Source organism: Esox lucius, chromosome 14 (genome assembly GCF_011004845.1).
Source record: "Esox lucius isolate fEsoLuc1 chromosome 14, fEsoLuc1.pri, whole genome shotgun sequence".
Classification (NCBI taxonomy): Eukaryota; Metazoa; Chordata; class Actinopteri; order Esociformes; family Esocidae; genus Esox; species Esox lucius.
The window spans coordinates 33,556,598-33,576,159 of record NC_047582.1 but is presented as its reverse complement, the minus strand read 5'-3'; the positions used below and the strand labels follow the sequence as shown (position 1 = coordinate 33,576,159).

The window sequence follows — 19,562 nt, the reverse complement described above, 5'->3', positions numbered from 1 at the left end:
ATAGAAGTCACTCAGAGCTGGAACAATGTGAAAAATGGGAGGGCAACCCTTGTTTATTAAACCTGCGCTGTCGTTGAAGATCAGGGGATAACGTCAGACCAGACTATCATCAAAGCCTAGAACGCTCTTACTGTCCTTAACACAGAGCCACGTTATTTTCTACATCACAGACAGAGAGAGCAGATGAAAACTACAGATGTTCATATGACCTGTGAATACTGCAAAACATCCTGGACACGCCATTCATAAACAGTCAAGTGTTCAAATTGCCGCAATCGTGGCTGTCGGTACAAAAGTCTGTGACCTTCAGTGTTAAAAATAGATTTCCCACAGGGGCATACATTCTCAAAACGCTGTGATATAAAATGTAATGCAATTGTTGTATTTAATCACATGCACGAAATAGGGCAGGTTTGTTCATTATTGATAAAAATTTAAAGTTGTAATATATCCCTGAAATTTAAAGTAAAAACCTAAAGTGACAAACATTTAAAGACTGGCACTAGATCTACATGGCTTTAGACACGTAATATGCCCACACCAGAAAAACATTAAGCAAATGTCAAAACATTTAAACTAAATGGGTCTCCTGTCTTGTCCTACATCAACTATTGATATTATAATGCATTATCTTTGTACCAGCTTTATTAATAAAATCCTCTAAGAACATAGTAAAATAAGTTACATCTGACCTTCAATGTACACAGTTTCCTTCAGCTATAATGACAGATTAAGGAACAGTGGTAAGATAATGTTTTGAAATGATCAATCAAGCAACCCCAATACTCTATCCCCACCCACCCCTTTATTTTAAATAATTTCCACAGGAAACCAAGGTAACATTGCGAAATCAATACAAAAATCAATGTGGTAGTCTCTCCAAATACATTATCATCAAACCTTAAAAAACAAAAGCTGAAAATCCTCAGGCATACAATAAAAATTGTTATTGCACAGTAGGCCTTGCAGTCTGACAGCCTCAGCTACTATGCTTCTTCAAGACAGTCATATATACATACACACGTTTCAGAGACACACACACACTCACTCACACACTCACACAAAACACACACACACGTTTCAGACACAGAATTTAAGACATTGATCCTATGACACTTTAATAGTGAACCTAGCTTTTCAAACATTTCGGTCGTTTGCGAACAACATCCTTTTTTCAGCCAGATTACATCTACAGGTAAGGGGAATAAGAAGACATCACTGTAGATTAGGTGGGGCTGGGGGGGGGGGGTGGGGTACACGTCTGCAGGTATCTAAGGCTCGGTCATGCTGCGGTTGTCAGAGTCCTGGGCCTGGGGGGGCTGCTGGGAGCTGTAGCCTTGCCCCTGACCCTGGGGGGGCTGCTGGGAGCTGTAGTCTTGCCCCTGACCCTGGGGGGGCTGCTGGGAGCTGTAGCCTTGCCCCTGACCCTGGGGGGGCTGCTGGGAGCTGTAGTCTTGCCCCTGACCCTGGGGGGGCTGCTGGGAGCTGTAGTCTTGCCCCTGACCCTGGGGGGGCTGCTGGGAGCTGTAGTCATGCCCCTGACCCCGGGGGTCGGCCGAAAAGTCATGCCCCTGTGGGGGCGGCCCAGGGAGGTCTCTGGGGCTGCCCTGGGGAGGGTACGGGCCCGTTCCAGGGGGTAGGTTCTGGGGTGGGATGGAGTGGTCGCGTGGTCCATACTGGCTGTAGGGTCGCGGGGGTCCCGTAGGGCGGGGCATCAAGGGGCCACCACGCACTCCTGGGAGGAAGACGGGACACCCAGAAACATTTCAGGATGAAAACCTTTGATCTGGTTTTCAAAATAGTGTCAAAATAAAGAAATTACAAATAAAGTATTAAAGATAACAATAGTATGTTAACGCTCCCAGTGACAAACTGTAGTAACAATGAAATTATACAGACACAATCCTCGACAATAAAAGTCTCTGATGAAACACTATTGCGTCCATACAACTACCAATATGACAGATCATATTCTATAGTTGAATAGAAGCAGTGTCTACAAGCGTAATCTACATTATTTTCCACACTTTTCCATTAATGGCTACATCGGAGGAGGCGGCGGCAGAGGGGGAGGCCTGGGTCCACAACCTACCAAATGGGGGAGGCATGGGTCCGTACTGAGGAGGAGGGGGTCCATAGACACCGAGGGGTGGAGGCCGCTGCCCCAGCGGCATCATGGGACCAGGAGGGTGTCCGTTAGGGGGCGGGGCTCCGGGGAGCATCATGCCTGGGGGTCCGTTGGGCTGTCTGTACATGAAGGGTGGCGGGGGTGGCAGGTGGGGCCCGGGGCCGGGGGGAGGACGGTAGCCCGGCCCGGAGGGAGGCCTGAGGAGCGGTCTGACGAGGCCGGAGCTGATGGGGGACACCAGCATGGGGACTGGGCCCTGAGGTCCAGAGTTCTGGAAGAACAACCACAAAAACAGTGAGGGGTGAGGCTAAATCAGAAAGGAGAACCTCATCAACCCACAGCGTTAGGGCAAGCAACGTAGTCCTGGGACTAAAACAGAAAGGAGAACCTCATCAACCCACAGCGTTAGGGCAAGCAACGTAGTCCTGGGACTAAAACAGAAAGGAGAACCTCATCAACCCACAGCGTTAGGGCGAGCAACGTAGTCCTGGGACTAAAACAGAAAGGAGAACCTCATCAACCCACAGCGTTAGTGCGAGAAAGTAGTCCAGTGTCCACAAAGCCTCAACCTCAAACACACTCCCCTCTTAATAGCAGCAATTTAAAAACCATGCATCCACATGGGGGGGGGGCTTGTTATGTAGGGAACATGTAAGGAAACATCACGAGGCATTATTACACCCAACCAACAGTGAACAACCCGGGGAAGCCAGCTAGCCCCGCTGCCCGCCCTTCCAGCCAATGATCCTGTGCCTAAACGTCAGGGTTGGGGTCAATTCTGGGTGAACCAAATTCCAAGTGTGATTCGAGTTTAAACGTGAGCTTGGTGAGAAGCGTTGAGGAGCTGGGATTTCTGTGCCCTTCATGAACTCACTGGAGGTGTGGCAGAGGTGAACCCAACCCATCATCCAGAGCAGTACCAGTGTGCCCCCCCAGGCATCGCCCGCCCCCTCCCCCCACACCATACTCACTGCCTCTGGGTTCTCAGAGGAGGCCTGTGCCTTGGATTGGGACGTTGCCTCTAAAGGAATGCTCACCTTCACACACACACACACACACACACACACACACACAGACACACACACAGACACACACAGACACACACAGACACACACAGACACACACAGACACACACAGACACACACAGACACACACAGACACACACACACACCGAGGGAACAGGGGGAGAGAGTGCATCTGTGAGAACGCGGGCGTGTCTTTGAAACGTTCCTCGGCTACTTTCACGGCCCTGATGTTGGGACGCGCTGAGGAAACGAGCCGTTGGAGATCAGAGGCAAATCTACGGGAACTTACCGAGCCGTCCAGATTGCTTGGAGAGGACGTCCGTGGGCCACTGGGGTCTAAAGGCACAGCAGAGGGTAACAATGTAACTTAAAATGATCAACACCAAAGCACACAAACCACTGATACCATAAGCTGTAAAAGTAGCCTATACTAGACCAAATGCTGAAGTGACATCTGTATGCTAGTATGGGTGATTCTTAATGGGACAAGCAGCAGCAGCGTCACGTGGTTCACCGCAGCACCAATCATGAACCTCCACCGTGACATGGTCAGAAGAGCTGTTGGATTAAAGGGTGCAGTCCGGTATCAACCCTACCAGGTCTAGCCGCCACAGGGTGGTTGTGGTCAGGGAGGTAACGGCCGTGGGGGTCAGACGGAGGCCGCGGTCCTGTTGAACACAAAGACACGGTCACCGTGGCATTTCCACAGCTAACATTAACGCTGCCATCTTCTCAAATCCTCCCGGACCCTCCTGGCTGCCAGGAGCCAACAGACTAAAGCCCATGCGCTTCACGTTACAGGTTCATGTTGACCTGGGAGCTATTTTCAGCCGCTCCGGTCTATTCACAGTCTGAGGAAAAGGTCTGGTCGAGTCATCCCGTTAGGACATCACTATTCAACTAGAACACGGATGATTTGGCCGACATCCATAAATAAAATAAAAAGTTACATTTCTAACACATTTGGTAGAAACAGTGACTCTCCTAACAGGTTTCTGTGACGACGTCTAGAGGACTTAACTATGCAATTAACTGCAAGTCTCTCTGGACGAGAGCATCTGACGGTGAAAAGAAAACCAGGAGAAAACTTGCCAGCACATCTTTCCAATGCAGTTGTGTGTGTGTTACTTCCAAATCTGGCAACCCAGTCGGTAATCACATCACCTGGGTCATCAGGAGGCACCCTGCATTTTACTGAAATGGGCTTCTAAAACAAGGAGAGCCTCAATGGAGCGACCCCCGCCAGAACAGATGCCATAATGGAGCGACCCATAATGGCACTGATAGAAAAATGACAGCTCTATCCTTCTCTGTGGTTGCCCCTCACATCACAACCTCACAAACATGTTTAATTAAATGTCATCAACAACACCACAATCACAATGGTCCTTAAAGAGGAGGAATGCAAAAGAGAGGTTAATCCAAAGTAGCGTGAGAAAGTGCAGGATCTCCTACACATAAACCCTGTGTAGAAAGGGGGAGAACAAGAGATGTTAATGCTTGTCACCAGATACCAAAATAACATAGGAACTAAAATCAGATAAACATAAGAAAAAGGATGTAGAAAAGGAAGTAGAAGAAATGGCCAGAGGTGGGAACCAACTAGGAGCAGGTCAGACGGAGGAGGAAATGAATTGCCACGGGGAAGGCAAGGAAAGAAAGTGAGGAAAGGTGGAGGGGGAAATGAATTGCCACGGGGAAGGCAAGGAAAGAAAGTGAGGAAAGGTGGAGGGGGAAATGAATTGCCACGGGGAAGGCAAGGAAAGAAAGTGAGGAAAGGTGGAGGGGGAAATGAATTGCCACGGGGAAGGCAAGGAAAGAAAGTGAGGAAAGGTGGAGGGGGAAATGAGCCGGGAATGTCAGGGTTAAGAACCAGAGATCTGATTGGCCAAGGTACGACGCTCCTCGGCCAATCAGTCGGTACGGGGGGGGGGGGGGGTGCTGGAGACTCACCATAGGGCTCATTCCTCCGCCCAACAGGGGCTGACGGGGGGCGGCCAGGACCTTCGATCATGAGAGGGGGGGACGGGGCACCTCCGCTGACGGGCGAGGGCCCGTACGAATCACCTGTCAAACCAAACCATTTAACAACCTTTCAACAACACACAGCACACAACCAAACAGAGTGGCCAGGCTGTCCAGCTTCACAGCATCAACTGCAGACAGGGCAGGTACCCAACAGTACAGGTAAGAAACACCTGAAATCCAACAGACATAGTAACGGGCCAGAACCGGTCAAATCAGAGAACACGTGGGCCTGTTCCGGAGGCTGGAACATCACAGATTGTTTAGATAAAAACACGGATGGCCTAGCGGTCAAAGCCCCCACCTCTGGGGAAAATACACCCCTGCAGAATGGGTCTCACTGTAACTACATGGCAATTTTAGCACTTCCTCAGTCTCCCACTTTCTCTCTTCGATCAATTTAAGCATAAGACCAAACATAAGTGTGGGACATTTATCGTACTCAGTATAATGTAGAAATATCAGCTCTACTCTTAAAAATAAAATAAAAATTGATAGCAACTCATTTAAAATCACCTTGTCAGCTCTGGGGTTAGAACCAACAACCTTAAGATTACTGGCCCAACTGTCTAGAGCCCTAAGCTACCCAGTTCGCCCTTTTCATTTCCATCTGCAGCATACTGAAAGTTTGCCCAGATACACCAGCCACCAGCACATAATGACAAGCGAGGGATTGGTTCATACCTCTTCGGAGGGGCATGGAAGCCATTCCAGGTGTGGGCTTGAACAGAGGCCTGCGGAGCTCATTCAGCTTGCTGGACATCTCTGTCAGTCTGTGAAAAACAAAACAGCATACAGATGTGAATCCAAAACTTTTCATAGTAGTATTCTGCTGGCAGTGCTGTGGTAGTGTCATAGTAGCACTCCAGCAGCAGTGCTGTGGTAGTGTCATAGTAGCACTCCAGCAGCAGTGCTGTGGTAGTGTCACAGTAGCACTCCAGCAGCAGTGCTGTGGTAGTGTCACAGTAGCACTCCAGCAGCAGTGCTGTGGTAGTGTCACAGTAGCACTCCAGCAGCAGTGCTGTAGCAGCAGTGTTGCGGTACTTGCCTGTTGCGGAGGTTAGTGGTTTCCTTCTTCTCATCCAACAGAGCGCGCTCTGCAGCCCGTGCCATCACCTGGAGGGAAGGACCAAAGACGTTTCACATCCCCTGTCCATTCAAATGACGCCGCAGAGAGAAACATGTTCCTGTCCACAGTGCAGAAGACGAAAGGGCTGTCGTTTTCTACATACCCAGTTCTCGTGTGATTTCTGCTCCTGTTCAATGATCTGGGCTTTGTAGGACTTCTCCGTCTGTTTCAGCTCTTCCTGGATCTCCTTGATGCGCCTCCGGCACACCTTGAGTTCCTCCTCAGCCTCCATGGCTTTACCGTCCACCTCCGTCAGCATGACCTCCTTGTTGCGCCGCTCAAACTCCTCCTTTGTGAGCTTCCTGCAAAGCAAACCCAGCGCAAGCTTCGTTGGACATTTGAAAACCTCAATACACTCAAAACGGATGCATCCCAGAATGCATTGTTTTAATTTCTGTGGGGCCGTGGACTACAAACCCTCAAGACATAACACGACTTCGAACCCTGAAGACACAACACAACTCAACAGAGCCCAGGTTCTACTCACTGCTGCAGAGCATTCTCCTTCTGCTGGTACATCTCAGTCATGATCTCGTTCTTCTGTTGCAAGGTCTTGTACTGGTTCTCCAGGTGGTTTTTGCTACCTTTCACCACCAAGATCTCGTGCTCAAGCTTCTGGTATTGTTCTGTGGTGACAGTCGTACAGGGTTAAGACAAAGACCAAGAGGAGAGACGCACATCAAACGGATCAAATTCTAGCCACCGGGACTTGAAGCTGGGCGTGCGGTACCTTCCAGCTGTTTCCGGGCCTTCTCTTCATTGAGCAGCTTGGTCATGAAGCGATCGCGCTCCTCTTCCACTACAGACAGAGTGGTCTGGACCTGGGGAACGTGTCGTATGATAAGCGTTAGCGCGGGCGTCTACACTTCCCGTTCCTGAGCGTCAGTATTTGTGAGAGACACCGGTCCGTCTTACCCTTGAGACATCCATCATTTGCTTGACACGGTTTCGGATGACGGCCTGCTTGTCTGAAACGGACCAGACAATTCCAAACACATCATGTTACTCAGATTCCCGTGTCCTTGACAACTATATCCGTGGGATGACATTTAGATGTTTGGAGGGTTACTAAGACAATCGGCAAAGCTAATAGGACACACTACCATTGGATGCGTCGCCATTGGAAACGCCTCCTTTTAGGTCATCGCAGGCCTCCAGGTCTCCTAGGAGGTCAGACAAAACCTGCCCAGAGGAAGGGAACAGTCAGCAATACACTAAACCGAACTCCCCTGCAATTGACCACAGAGAATTCCCAGACTGTAATCAGCCTGGACACAGGGGCCAAGTTTCTTCCACAACAGAATCAACTGAGCAGGCAGAAACAGGAAGGGATTCAGCAGGACCTTTAAGAGAGGTTTTTCCAAGTTTGCCCTGCGTGGTTACAGCCATGTTCTCTGTGGCAGAGGGAACTTTTTGGAATGTTGTTTGTAGAAGAGTTAACACAGATTCTAAGCTTTGACATTTGAACCAAACTAGACTCCCCTTAAAACATTTGAATAACTTCTGGGTGCCCCACAGAAGCCTTTACATAACCTCCAGGACATGTATCTTTAAGTGTTGCTGACCACCACGGCAGTGTAAAACCAAGTGACCAACTTGCCTCTATGTTGTGGTCCTTCTGAGCCACTGAGTCCTCCAGCTCTTTCTGGGACTTCTGGTAAGCCCTGATCTGCTCACTCATCTCCCTGTGCTTCTCCTCCCAGGACTTGGCAGCACGTTGCAGCTGGAAGAGGAGGACAGTAGCGCATCAGAAAGCCCAGGTTTACCCGGGTTATCGGGGAAAGAAAACAGATTGATGCCAGTGGGCTTTAAGACGTGGGTAAAGGGATGCATAGGTTCCCCCTTGTCTGTCTCTCCGGGTGCCATGGCAGGCTCGGAACAGGCCCGGAAGAGGCCCTGCACAACGTCGAAGGCTTGAAGGTGAGACAAGCGGGTCCATGCCGGTACTCACTGATTGGTTCTCCTCCCTCAGACAGGTGATGTCCTTCTCCAGGACCTGGTGCTGAATGCTTCGCGCATCCTCGCGCAGCTTGGCCTCGTCAATCCGAACAGTCGCCTGGAGGAACCAAAAGGATAAAAAAATAATAATGGTTTCCAAAATAGATAAATCACTGAACGTCAGTATACAATATTTACATAAAACACATTGTAGAGGCTTGCATCCTTCTGTCATGATTACATTGTCCAGGGTGACCGACACATACCTTCAACAGGGCATCCTGTGTCTTCTTCCTGCTGTGCTTCAACTTCTCAATGGTTTTGTCCATTTCGGATATCTATGGGCAAAGATATTTAGCACAAATGACAACCACGACTCCCGCAACAAGTCAGCTTGTTACTCGCTAAAATTTGCTGCATTCACGATCCGACCTGGGGAATTCTTCAGAGTAATGTCATATTGTCAAGATTTCCGAAACCACCTATAAGTTAACTGGAAGCATTGTCTGAAAGTGATACCACATGAAGCAATAAGCTAGCACTCACATTTTTTTGTGCCTATCTGTCTGACAAGGAAACTGATGGTGCAATGGATTGTGGTAGTTGTAGTGAATTAGCACATTTTGTGAACCAAACTATTTGCACTGCTGAAAAATACAACTTTCCACAACAATGTTATAAACATATATTTGGTTTGATCAACACGTACACACATGTCAAAATATACATGAATTGGCCGTTTTTATACGTCAGACTGAGATATGTAATTAACATACGATCATGTATTTTAAAATAAGTATTTCCAAATGGGACAGTACAATTAATTCCCAGAACGAAATAAAGTAATGGAAAGTAAATGGTCTTACAACTACATTTTGGCTAATCACTCAAACTGCTCACCTGGTCTTCATGTTTGGCAGCGTTGGTTCGCTCTTCATCAAAGTTTTTGGAGAGCAAGTTCTTCTCCTCTTTCAGGCGCTCATTTTGTCTCTCCATCTCTTGTACCAGACTCTATGTAAGAGAAATTGAAAAAAGCTAATAGTTAATAGAAACTTAATAGAAAATATAAAAAAAACAAAATATCAGTAAACAAACTAAGATTTACATTGTAACTTTGAATCAGATGCCTCCATCCAGATCATGGTAATTATCCATAGAGGCCTACCTCTAGTTCCCGGATCTTCTGAAGGGATGAGCTGGAAGATTTCTCAGACAGCTCTTGCTGTTCTTTGAGTTCTTCGCCCTGAGAGGAAACCCCGCAGACATGCATGATTAAGATGTTTTCCTTCCTGGTGCCCACGGTCTGTGCCCACGGTCTGTGCCCACGGTCCGTGGTAACAAAAAAGATTCTGAAACTCACCTGTTGCTGCAGTTCAGCAACCTTTTGAAGTATCTCCTTCTTCTCTTGTTCAAGATTCCTCATTTTGTCAATCATTTCTTTTTCAGAAGCTAAATAAAATGACGAAGGGTATAAAGTCAGACATTTTAGGCCCAGACATAAGGACTGGGTGATAAAAGAATAGCCACAATTTTACATTGATAGCAATAACAGGTATTATCCATTACAGACAGCGTTGCATTCAATGTCCCAGAATGCTTAGAACACAGAAGGAAACAGGGATTTGTAGTTTTCCATGGTGCCAGGGTTCTAAACTGTTGCAGCAGTACCTGTACCATGCATGCAGGCGTCCATGCTCGTTTCCCTACCACTTTGTGTAGCAGTAAGCAATTATGCTAAAATGAGAACTGTCTACTGGGATGTTAAAAAGCTTTCCCATGACACTTCTACATGTAATTTGTTTTAGAGAGCAGACTACGCCGACCTGGTAGAAGATCTTTCCAGTAGAAATTTAGTAAACTCTGTAGTCTTATATAAGGTACAGAATCCCTACTAAGAGGAAACACTAATAGAAAACATCTGAATGGCAAAACATTCTTTGGTTACATTTTCTTCTCTCCCAGGACTCAAATTGTTTACTCATGTGGTTTAATCATTGTTGTGGGCTTTGAACAGCCATTCTTTTTTCCATACAATGAAAAAATGATACAAAAAAACTAAGGAACATCCAAAAACTGATATAAGTACATGAAATAACATAGCACACATCATAAAATGGAAAAACCCCAGCAGATATTACATAATTCTCATAATTAGTTTTTGTAAATATTGCCATTGTGTTGATTTGTGGGTGCGAATACTTCATTTATCTCCAAATAACCCAACCCCAAGACCCATGTCAGTAGGTAAATGAGGATTCACTATGTACCACATACAGCCACAGAGAGGCAGAACTTACTTAGATATGACTTGCTCTTGACCTGTGAGTGAGACAGGGAACAGACAGTGCAACACTGGTTAACAAAACCCACACAAAGAACAGCCTACCCAACAGCAGCATGCAATACATCCATAACGCAATCAGATGAGGAAACCTTGAAAGCGATGTCCGCTCAACAACGACTCACAGAAAGAACACTCCTCCAGAAGAGGAAGAGAAAGCCGACCAACCCGGCACAGGCGGTGACCACCACGGGCTCCCAGGACACCCCGTAGAAGTCTGGACCGGGCTTCCATTCCTCCGGCAGACACTGAATCATCTGGGGAGAAACAGGTCCAACCAGTGTCAGTTCAGCACAGCACATATTTCAGATCCAATGAATACATCCGGCAACAGTAGTGCAACAGTAGTGCAACAGTAGTGCAACAGTAGTGCAACAGTAGTGCAACAGTAGTGCTCTGGTTAAAAGACTGGCCAATCCCACCGTACGCACGCAGTCATTTACACTGTAGATATTTAGCAGACGTTTTTATCCAGAGACATTGACAGTGGTGAGTTTAGGCACCTTTGCACATTTCCCCTGAAAAACAAACCCGCAACCCTGGAGTTGCAGGCACCACATTCTACCGACGCAGCCACCACATTCTACAGACGTAGCCACACTGTGACCTTAAATTGACGCAAGTTAATGCAAAACACGCACGTCTTCAGAGCAAATCCAATCGGACTTGGAAACATTCTCAAGCCTGAGTTGGTTCACCAAAATCAATTAAAAGCAAATCTGCCTTAACCTTATCTTATGAACGGGAACTGGACTGGCCTCACGTCGCAGCACTGACCAAACGTGGAGACTCTGCCCTATGGTATAACAGGCAAGTCACCACAGTGAAAAACTGGGATTTAGATCAAACAAACAAAATTAAGCACTAGTTTGAAAGGATTTAGAGTGAGCCAGATTGCATAATGTGCCCTTTCAACCTTCAATAGTGGCCAGTAAACAAACAGATGATTATTTAACCTAGGGCCAATCACTTAGACCTGAACTACAGAGTGCAATCCAAAACACCACATAACACGCATGTTAGACAGATTTCTGGGGGAAGCTATCAGAGGATACAGCTCGAAGACCTCTCTGGATCTGAGCACTACAGACACAGGACGAATCGGAGAACATTATTTATGAGGAGGACTTCCACTTTGCGAACACTGAAACAAAGAGATATTTTGGCTGCACAAGGTAGAAAATCAGCACCAGTCCACAACTCTTTAAAGCTGCAAATTAGTAGGAAAGTCTTACATAAGCTATCTTACTACATAGCTTTTCAAAGACAGCAACAAGTTAGTCTCTACAATAACAGTCCCAGAATGAACAGCCAACTAGCAACATTACTTACAGCTTGAAGTTCCGTTATAAATAAGGCGTAAAACACGGACAGTTGGTCAGATTCGTCCATTATTGGGAACGTTGTTTCGTCCGAATCCATTCAAACCGGTGAACTAAAGAGGTGTGCAATACTCTGTGCTCTGGCTGAACTGTCAATCGAACTTCAGGTAAGCTAACTAGCTACCCTGTTTGGCTAACGTGGTACGTAAGGGTCTTGCGGGAAACGTGAAAATCGTCGTTTTACAAACCAACCAACGTAGCTTCACTACTCGAGGAGATCTCCTCGTCGTGGTTGTCTGACCACAGAGGCCCGTTTAACGTTATACCGATAACGGTTAGGTACGCTATAAGCTTTCAAACAGGCTACAGCGTTAGCCCGCCGCCTGCTCCGCCAGCACTTCAAGTGACGTTAATATCTACAGAATCTACCCAGAGCTGAACTTCTCCTCCTTTTGGAGATTTGAACGCGACTATTTTACTTTCCAGGAGCAATGCACAAACAGAAAGAAGCCATATACAACGAGCAGCGGTGTACTATATGCCCCAGTCAACAGGCAACACACCGGCAGAGATGGTCACTGAACTTCAGACTTCACTTGATTAGAACACGTCAACAAATAAGGGGGAAGGAACATGCGGAACCTGCGACGTAATGACGTCACATGAAACGCGACAAATTTTTCCAATCGGCAAAACATCAACATGTTGAATTAAAAGCAAAAAGCTGACTGGGAAAAAAATACATATATTTAAAAAACTATCCATTGTCCCACCAATAATCAGGCAACATAAACTACATTCCACATTTAACTTATAATCACTCAATTCAGATCGTGTGAACAGTTCAGACTTAATGAAATCAGAAGTAAATTAAGGAACTTACCGTAACAGCATATATTCCAAGGTATTCATAAACTAGCGCGAGGACACTACCAGAGAATATTATTACTGAAGAGAATGATGAACCACTCTGCTCTTCTTCATGGAAATCAGAAACAGGAGGCGTCTCTGGAAATCCTGGACAATACAGCAATGTATTAGGTTAATTAATTTTCAGACAATTAATCTAACCTTTGCTATAATCTCAAACATAGATGAAATGGAAGGAACACACACTGGCAGAAGGGTTCTCCATATCAACAAGTCCCACGTCTAATGTATTTTCCAAAATAGGTTGAGGGCCTCTCTGAATTTCTTCTGGAGTTTTAAAGCTTGGTTGATTGTCTTTGTTTCGGTTAAAATGCCCCACATCCTCTTCAAAGCCCATATCTGGTCTGCTGAGGCCTTCATCATGGTCAGGCTTCTCCTCTGGTGCTTTAGTTTCTTCACGCGTCTCTGTCACAGTGATGTTTTCCTCATCATTGTCCTCTGGAAGAAGCGGGAACGACTTTTCCTCCCCCAAGTCATCAGGCATGCCCTTCTCTTTTAAAACATTCAGAGAGGTTCAAACAGTAAGCACATTTTAACTTCTTTGCAATCTAAATGGGCATTCACGGGTGTGGTTTTGTACTGTCAGCACCATTTACTTTGTCATATTTGTTTTATCGTGCAAACCAAACATTCAGGTATTATGTCACTTGCACTATATGACATTTTCAAAGTTTATTAATGTCACTGCTTAATCCCTTCCAATATTTACCTGTGTCAGGGTGTCGGCCTTGTTCCCTGCCTGCTGCCAAGGGAGCACTGTCACTGGCTGCTGAATACTTCTGACGTAGGGTGAACGCCAACTCTTGGAAGTCGTCCAAAACGGCTGCTTCCTCGTCAAACTCGCCGGCCTCCACCTGCTGGTCTGCATTGTCCCGGGTGTCCAGCATCCTCTCAACCTCGTCCAAGATGGGGGTCTCGGAGGCTTCCAGAATGGCCTCCAATGCCTTATCAATGTCCTCACTGGTGTTGGTCTGTGATAGCCGGGCAGCCTTCAGTTCCTGCTCCAAGTCAGAGAACAGGAACTCCAGCCTGAACAGGTGCTGAAGGCCCAGAATCTTCTGCAAGCTCTCCATTTTGTCTTCGCTGAAGTGGTCACGCAGCAGAGTCAGCCTCAGAACGTCATCGCTGTACTCCGGCTCTGGAACGGGATCCCAAACTTTGCCTTCTAGTGGGGGTGTGAGGCTTTGATCCAAGCTTGTGCTTTCTAAATATTTGTCTGTGTCATAATCTTCAGGTACTATGTCATGAGCCTCCTTGGCTTCATCGCTAAATAAAACTTCGTTATCACGGCTGGGTTGCTCCGACTCGTATTCAGATGTACTTTCTTTGTACTTATCATCAATGGATGCAGACAATGCTGCATTTTCATCTTCTAACAACTCTTCCTCATTCTCCATATCATCTATGACATCCCCCTCCTCTTCCTCTATGGGGAGTCCTTGATGGCTCTCTGTGTTTTCAGTTTGATCCGGGGCCTTAAGTTCTTTAAATTGCCTGGAAAGCATTGTGTCACCTAGCTTCAATTTATTCTCTACTTGTGAGAAATCCCTTGATGCCTTTTCCTTTATGGGGAGTTCTTCAACAACTGATTTCTGATCAACTTCCTTAGCATTACTATCAAAGTCTGAGAGAATTTCAGTTTGTGTGAGCTGTTTAGGTACTGGGTTGTCATTCAAACTTAGTTTTTCTACTGAAGCTTCCTCCGTATTTTCAAAAGGAATGACCTCATCAGCAGGTGGTGTTGAAGGTTTAATGTCCTCCTCTTCCGACTCCTCCTCAAACAGTAACATCTGAGATTCCTTGTCAGACGCCTTCAAAGCCCCCTCCCCAAAATTTACATCTACAGGTTTCTCAATGACTAACTGCTCTGTTTCCTCTGGCTCCTTTTCTGGGTCGTTGGTTAGAAGCTGTATATTCTCTTTCGATTTTTCAATTTTTGGAAGATTTTCTGTTGTAATTTTTCCTTCTTCGTCCTCATCCTCATCATCCTCTTCCTCTGAACCAGGAACATGAGGTGTTCTTTCTCCTCCACTGACAATTTTAAAAACTGTATCACCAAATGAAGACCACATGTTCTTGTCGTTGGAGTTCTGGTCAGCAATTTCTGATGAACCATCTTCCTGATCAGAATCTGGAGTTATCTTTTGTTTTAAATTAGAACGTTCTTCAGAAAAAGCCAGCAATGGAGTTTCCCTAAGATGATAATCACTGTCCTTATCCTGTTGATAATCAAACTCTGTACTTTTCTTGTCTTCTTCATCATATGGAGTCACCTTCCATGTGTCCTCGTCATCAGTGGTGACAGCATCAAAAGTTGCTCCGAGAGTAGTCTTCAATTTAGGCAAAATTCTGCCTTCTGAAATAATATCTGCTGCATTATCCAACACAGGATCCACAGACAGAGGTTCTGAAAGGCTTTCTTTGGTATCACCTTTCTCTGGATCAACAACACTGGCTGGCACAGGAGGCTCTGTCTTCTGCTTTTCTTTCTGAAGTTCATCCATCAACTCCTCAGCTCTGGGATCAACTACTGAACCGGATCCAACTACCAGGCCGGAATCATCTACTGAACCGGATCCAACTACCGGGCCGGAATCATCTACTGAGCCGGGTCCAACTACCGGGCCGGAATCATCTACTGAGCCGGGTCCAACTACCGGGCCGGAATCATCTACTGAGCCGGGTCCAACTACCGGGCCGGAATCATCTACTGAGCCGGGTCCAACTACCGGGCCGGAATCATCTACTGAGCCGGGTCCAACTACCGGGCCGGAATCATCTAATGAGCCGGGTCCAACTACCGGGCCCGAATCATCTACTGAGCCGGGTCCAACTACCGGGCCGGAATCATCTACTGAGCCGGGTCCAACTACCGGGCCGGAATCATCTACTGAGCCAGATCTAACTACCGGGCCAGAATCATCTACTGTACTGGATCTAACTACCGGGCCAGAATCATCTACTAGGCTGGAATCATCTACTGTATCAAGAGTTTCTAGAATGGTTTCAGGATGAGAGGACTCAACCTCAGAATCCGGATCAGGCGCAACCTCAGAATCCGGATCAGGCGCAACCTCAGAATCCGGATCAGGCGCAACCTCAGAATCCGGATCAGGCGCAACCTCAGAATCCGGATCAGGCGCAACCTCAGAATCCGGATCAGGCGCAACCTCAGAATCCGGATCAGGCGCAACCTCAGAATCCGGATCAGGCGCAACCTCAGAATCCGGATCAGGCACAACCGCTGAAACCTGATCTGGAACAACCGCTGAAACCTGATCTGGAACAACCGCTGAAACCTGATCTGGAACAACCGCTGAAACCTGATCTGGAACAACCACTGAAACCTGATCTGAAACAACCTCTTTAATGTCTTCAAGAACTGCACTATCAATCTCCTTTTTTTCTAATAGAGTCACTTCCGTATCCACTGTGGAGCTCACAGAACTTTGGATTAGATCTAATGTCTCCACACTTTCTTTCACAGATTCTTCGAGGTCACTTAACAACAAGGAGGAGACTAACAATGAATCAATGTCATAATTGTCAAACTTATCGTATCCAGTGTCAAAACAAACAAAGTCGGTTTCCTGAAAAAAACAAAAAACATTGTTTCAATCATATTATCCAGTTCAGAAAATATTTCAAGAATTTCAGATAATTTCTTAAGAGAGGACGCATTTCATTTTAAAAACAATTATTGACCTACCTCTGCAGGAATCTCCAATTCTTTATCAGTGTATATGTGATTGATTGCAAGCAGGTCCTTATGAAAGTACCCAAAGCGGTTCCCAACCTAGTTTAAAAAGGAAAGCATAACGTTAATGAAACTGAAAATACCTAATATTCTTTCTAGACTGCAGTGTTTTTGTAGGATTAAATATTGACTCATACTTACACTCCCCGCCCATATATCAGTCCTTCTGCCTGAGAGTTTATAGTAGACATAAATTGTTTCTCCTTTTTTAAAAGACAGGAACCGACAGTCTGGTCCCACGAAATCATTTGATGCTTTCCCCCGACACAGGAGCACTAGGGAGAGCAAGGAACAACAAATCAGTCGTGATTTTTTTTTGTCTGTTTTCTGGTAGGGGTACAATTTTTCACCCCTACCACAACATTCCAGCCAATGACCTAGGCAACTGCACTTGATCTAGTTATTTTGATTAAGTTCTTCGTGTATTTTCGAGTTTTTTTCCCCCATTATGGACTCAATTTAATATGCGTGGTGTGTCACTCACTAACGTAGTTAAGTCTTGTTCAATCTGCTTTCTCCTGCCAGACTAACAATTCATCTATTTGCCAACACGGAAGTCCTACATTTTTAAGGATCGTTTACTATACGGTTAATTAGCTAGATAGAGCAAGCCAACAACAAATATATATTGTGTGTATGGTAACGTACGGCAGCCAGCTAGCCTAACTAGAATACTGCCAACTCAAATGGCAGGCGATGTTGTGGTTCGAAACGGTAAACACTGCCCTTGTCATGAAGCCGGGAGAGATACTGGCTTTGAATTAAAATAAGTAGCTATAGTAGCATACGCACAACACCTTTATTACATTTGAGTGCAAACTACACGCTTCGCTATTCACTACAAAAACAAAGTTGGTAGCGAGGCTAACGTTAGCCATCTCCAGGATCAGGCTAGCCAGTAGCAAAACTAGGCTTCGGCTTCAACAGAGAAAGGTATCCTAGCCGTTTCTCTATCGAGTTGGATGCCACATAATCTCATGCAAATTTCGCACTGATAAGAATACTAACGGCAGCCCTTTGATTTCTAGGTTAGAGGAGTGAATCCCTTTCAAACTGCAACAGGTCAAAGATAACGCCGGTTTATGGCTAGCCAACTACAGTACTACGTTTCATTGCATGATTTGGGATGAGGTCGGGAGAGTACATTGCCGTAGAACGATGGAAAGAAGCATCCTGAAAGTTCGCGTGAGGGTAGCGTTAGGTACTTACTACTGCATTCCTCGTCCGCACATCTTTTAAAGTCAGAGAATCTCTTTTCGGCTGCGGCTTTTGTTAGTAAGTTCTGAATAAATAAAATAAAAAAGTATACATGAGCAAAATTCACAGCCATGTCGGCAGTTGGGCTGGCTGGTTCTGCTCGAGCATGAGCAGACGAGGCCGACACGTCAGCAAATCCAATGCGGGAGAAACTAGCAGGATGTTGAACGTGGAGTCAAATATCAAAATCTGGGCATACATGAACAAACATTACAAAGCAAGGCCATGCGACCAGACTGCATAATTTAATATGTGAAATTGGAACGCAAGAAGCGTTTTCATTAGACTTTAATAATTTTTTATTATAGCTCAACCTTCCAAGTTTACATACAAGTGTACCCTATTTCCCATTCGAATCGCCCATGAAATGTTCCTATGTGACAACTGCCTATTTAGAGCGTGTGTGTCGTATGTTAGGTACTGGATACCAAAACAAACAAACAAACGAAGTCAATTTTGACCAATCAGAAAAGCGTGTGAAAAGTATCTCATTTGAAAAGATCAGAATTGTGCGGCCTTGTAATTCAGCTTTTCAAAGACAGGACTCTTACATTCACGGCCCATTAAAGTCCTGGCTGGCTGGGCTATTATATTTTCGAAAGTCTTAGGCATCCAGAACTGTTTCTTAAAGCTATTTATCTAATAAAACACTGCTCTTATGCTCATACAACACTGGAGGACTTAATAAAAATAAACACGAATACAATAAAAAAAAATGTGTTGTCCTGGAGATCACAGATACAGGTGCTGGTCATAAAATTAGAATATCATAAAGAAGTTGATTTATTTCAGTAATTACAAAAGTGAAACTTGTATATTATATTCATTCATAACACACAGACTGATATATTTCAAATGTTTATTTATTTTAATTGTGATGATTATAACTGACAACTAATGAAAATCCCAAATTCAGTATCTCCGAAAATTTGAACATGTCAACCACTTTACATGTTGGCTTCCTGGGAAGCATCTGTTAGGGATAAAAGATATCATACATAATTTGGTAGAAACAGGGCAAGTTGAAGATAGAAATAAAACAAATAAAACACGTTTGAGCATCTGGTGACCAGTACTCAAACGTAAATTCCTTGAAGAACTGAAAGAAATCTTGCTTAGCTTGAAGCAATGCAATCTGGCACCAAAAACATGTGTCATGTGAGAAGAACACTTACAAAACAGATTGGCAGAAAACATTATCTTCAACAGGATAATGACCCCAAACAATCTGCATAGACAATTTGGACTTAACTTGAGAGCTCCAACCCCAATACAAGTGAAGCTGTGTGGGATTACTTGAACAGGAAAACAGGAATCTGTCAACATTGTTTTTTTGCTTGAAGAACAGTTTATTGGCCAGGTTCCAATGCTAAAATGTGCACTGGAGGTAGTGGCTTGGACTACCAGACCACCGTAGGCAAGGCAGCATTTAAGCAGACAAGTTGATTAGGACCAATTCTCCTCGAAAATAAGAACCTGGTCAAAGGCATAACAACTGCATGGGAATGTATAGGGTCAGTAATGCATAAACCAAGAACACCATGTACAATGGAATAGGGAAGAGATCAATAAATTACAACATATAAGGTAATACATGAAGTGTCCGGCAGAATTGTGGCCCCGCTTGGTGCAGAAGAACAAAAAATGCATGTACAGTAATTGTCATTTAACGGCTTGACCTTACAATCAAAATATCAGAGAAATTTAGTT

The 19,562-nt window shown here is 45.3% G+C and overlaps 1 protein-coding gene across 4 annotated transcripts; it reads right to left on the bottom strand.

The window, feature by feature from the left end:
• Nucleotides 1-23: 23 nt before the first annotated feature.
• mia3 (MIA SH3 domain ER export factor 3) lies at nt 24-18,155 on the bottom strand. 4 transcript variants are annotated; one of them, XM_029124936.2, is made up of 28 exons: nt 17,805-18,155; nt 16,737-16,870; nt 16,548-16,634; nt 13,548-16,428; nt 13,025-13,330; nt 12,792-12,925; nt 10,712-10,843; nt 10,543-10,564; nt 9,606-9,694; nt 9,411-9,488; nt 9,146-9,256; nt 8,512-8,583; nt 8,259-8,363; nt 7,908-8,030; nt 7,411-7,489; nt 7,223-7,275; nt 7,038-7,128; nt 6,795-6,933; nt 6,411-6,609; nt 6,227-6,294; nt 5,863-5,951; nt 5,107-5,220; nt 3,750-3,821; nt 3,443-3,489; nt 3,100-3,165; nt 2,093-2,399; nt 1,505-1,735; nt 24-1,465 (listed from the first exon to the last, which is right to left on the bottom strand). In XM_029124936.2, exons 1-28 carry the CDS (start codon nt 17,923-17,925, stop codon nt 1,272-1,274), a joined length of 6,144 nt encoding a protein of 2,047 aa, XP_028980769.2. In that variant the 5' UTR covers nt 17,926-18,155; the 3' UTR covers nt 24-1,271. The 4 variants fall into 4 exon arrangements, with proteins under 4 accessions (XP_028980769.2, XP_034152692.1, XP_028980768.2 ...); XM_034296801.1 differs by having other exon boundaries at nt 24-1,735; nt 13,548-15,864; nt 15,937-16,428; XM_029124935.2 differs by having other exon boundaries at nt 24-1,735.
• Nucleotides 18,156-19,562: the final 1,407 nt, after the last annotated feature.

Excerpts from the sequence above, each read along its gene's own strand:
- mia3 (XM_029124935.2), bottom strand. The coding sequence starts at position 17,925 with ATGGCTGTGAATTTTGCTCATGTATACTTTTTTATTTTATTTATTCAG. Across the intron at positions 7,276-7,410 it reads CAATGGCGACGCATCCAATG|ACAAGCAGGCCGTCATCCGA; the intron begins GTAGTGTGTCCT and ends GGTCCGTTTCAG. Across the intron at positions 3,822-5,106 it reads GCGGAGGAATGAGCCCTATG|GACCGCGGCCTCCGTCTGAC; the intron begins GTGAGTCTCCAG and ends TGTGTTCAACAG.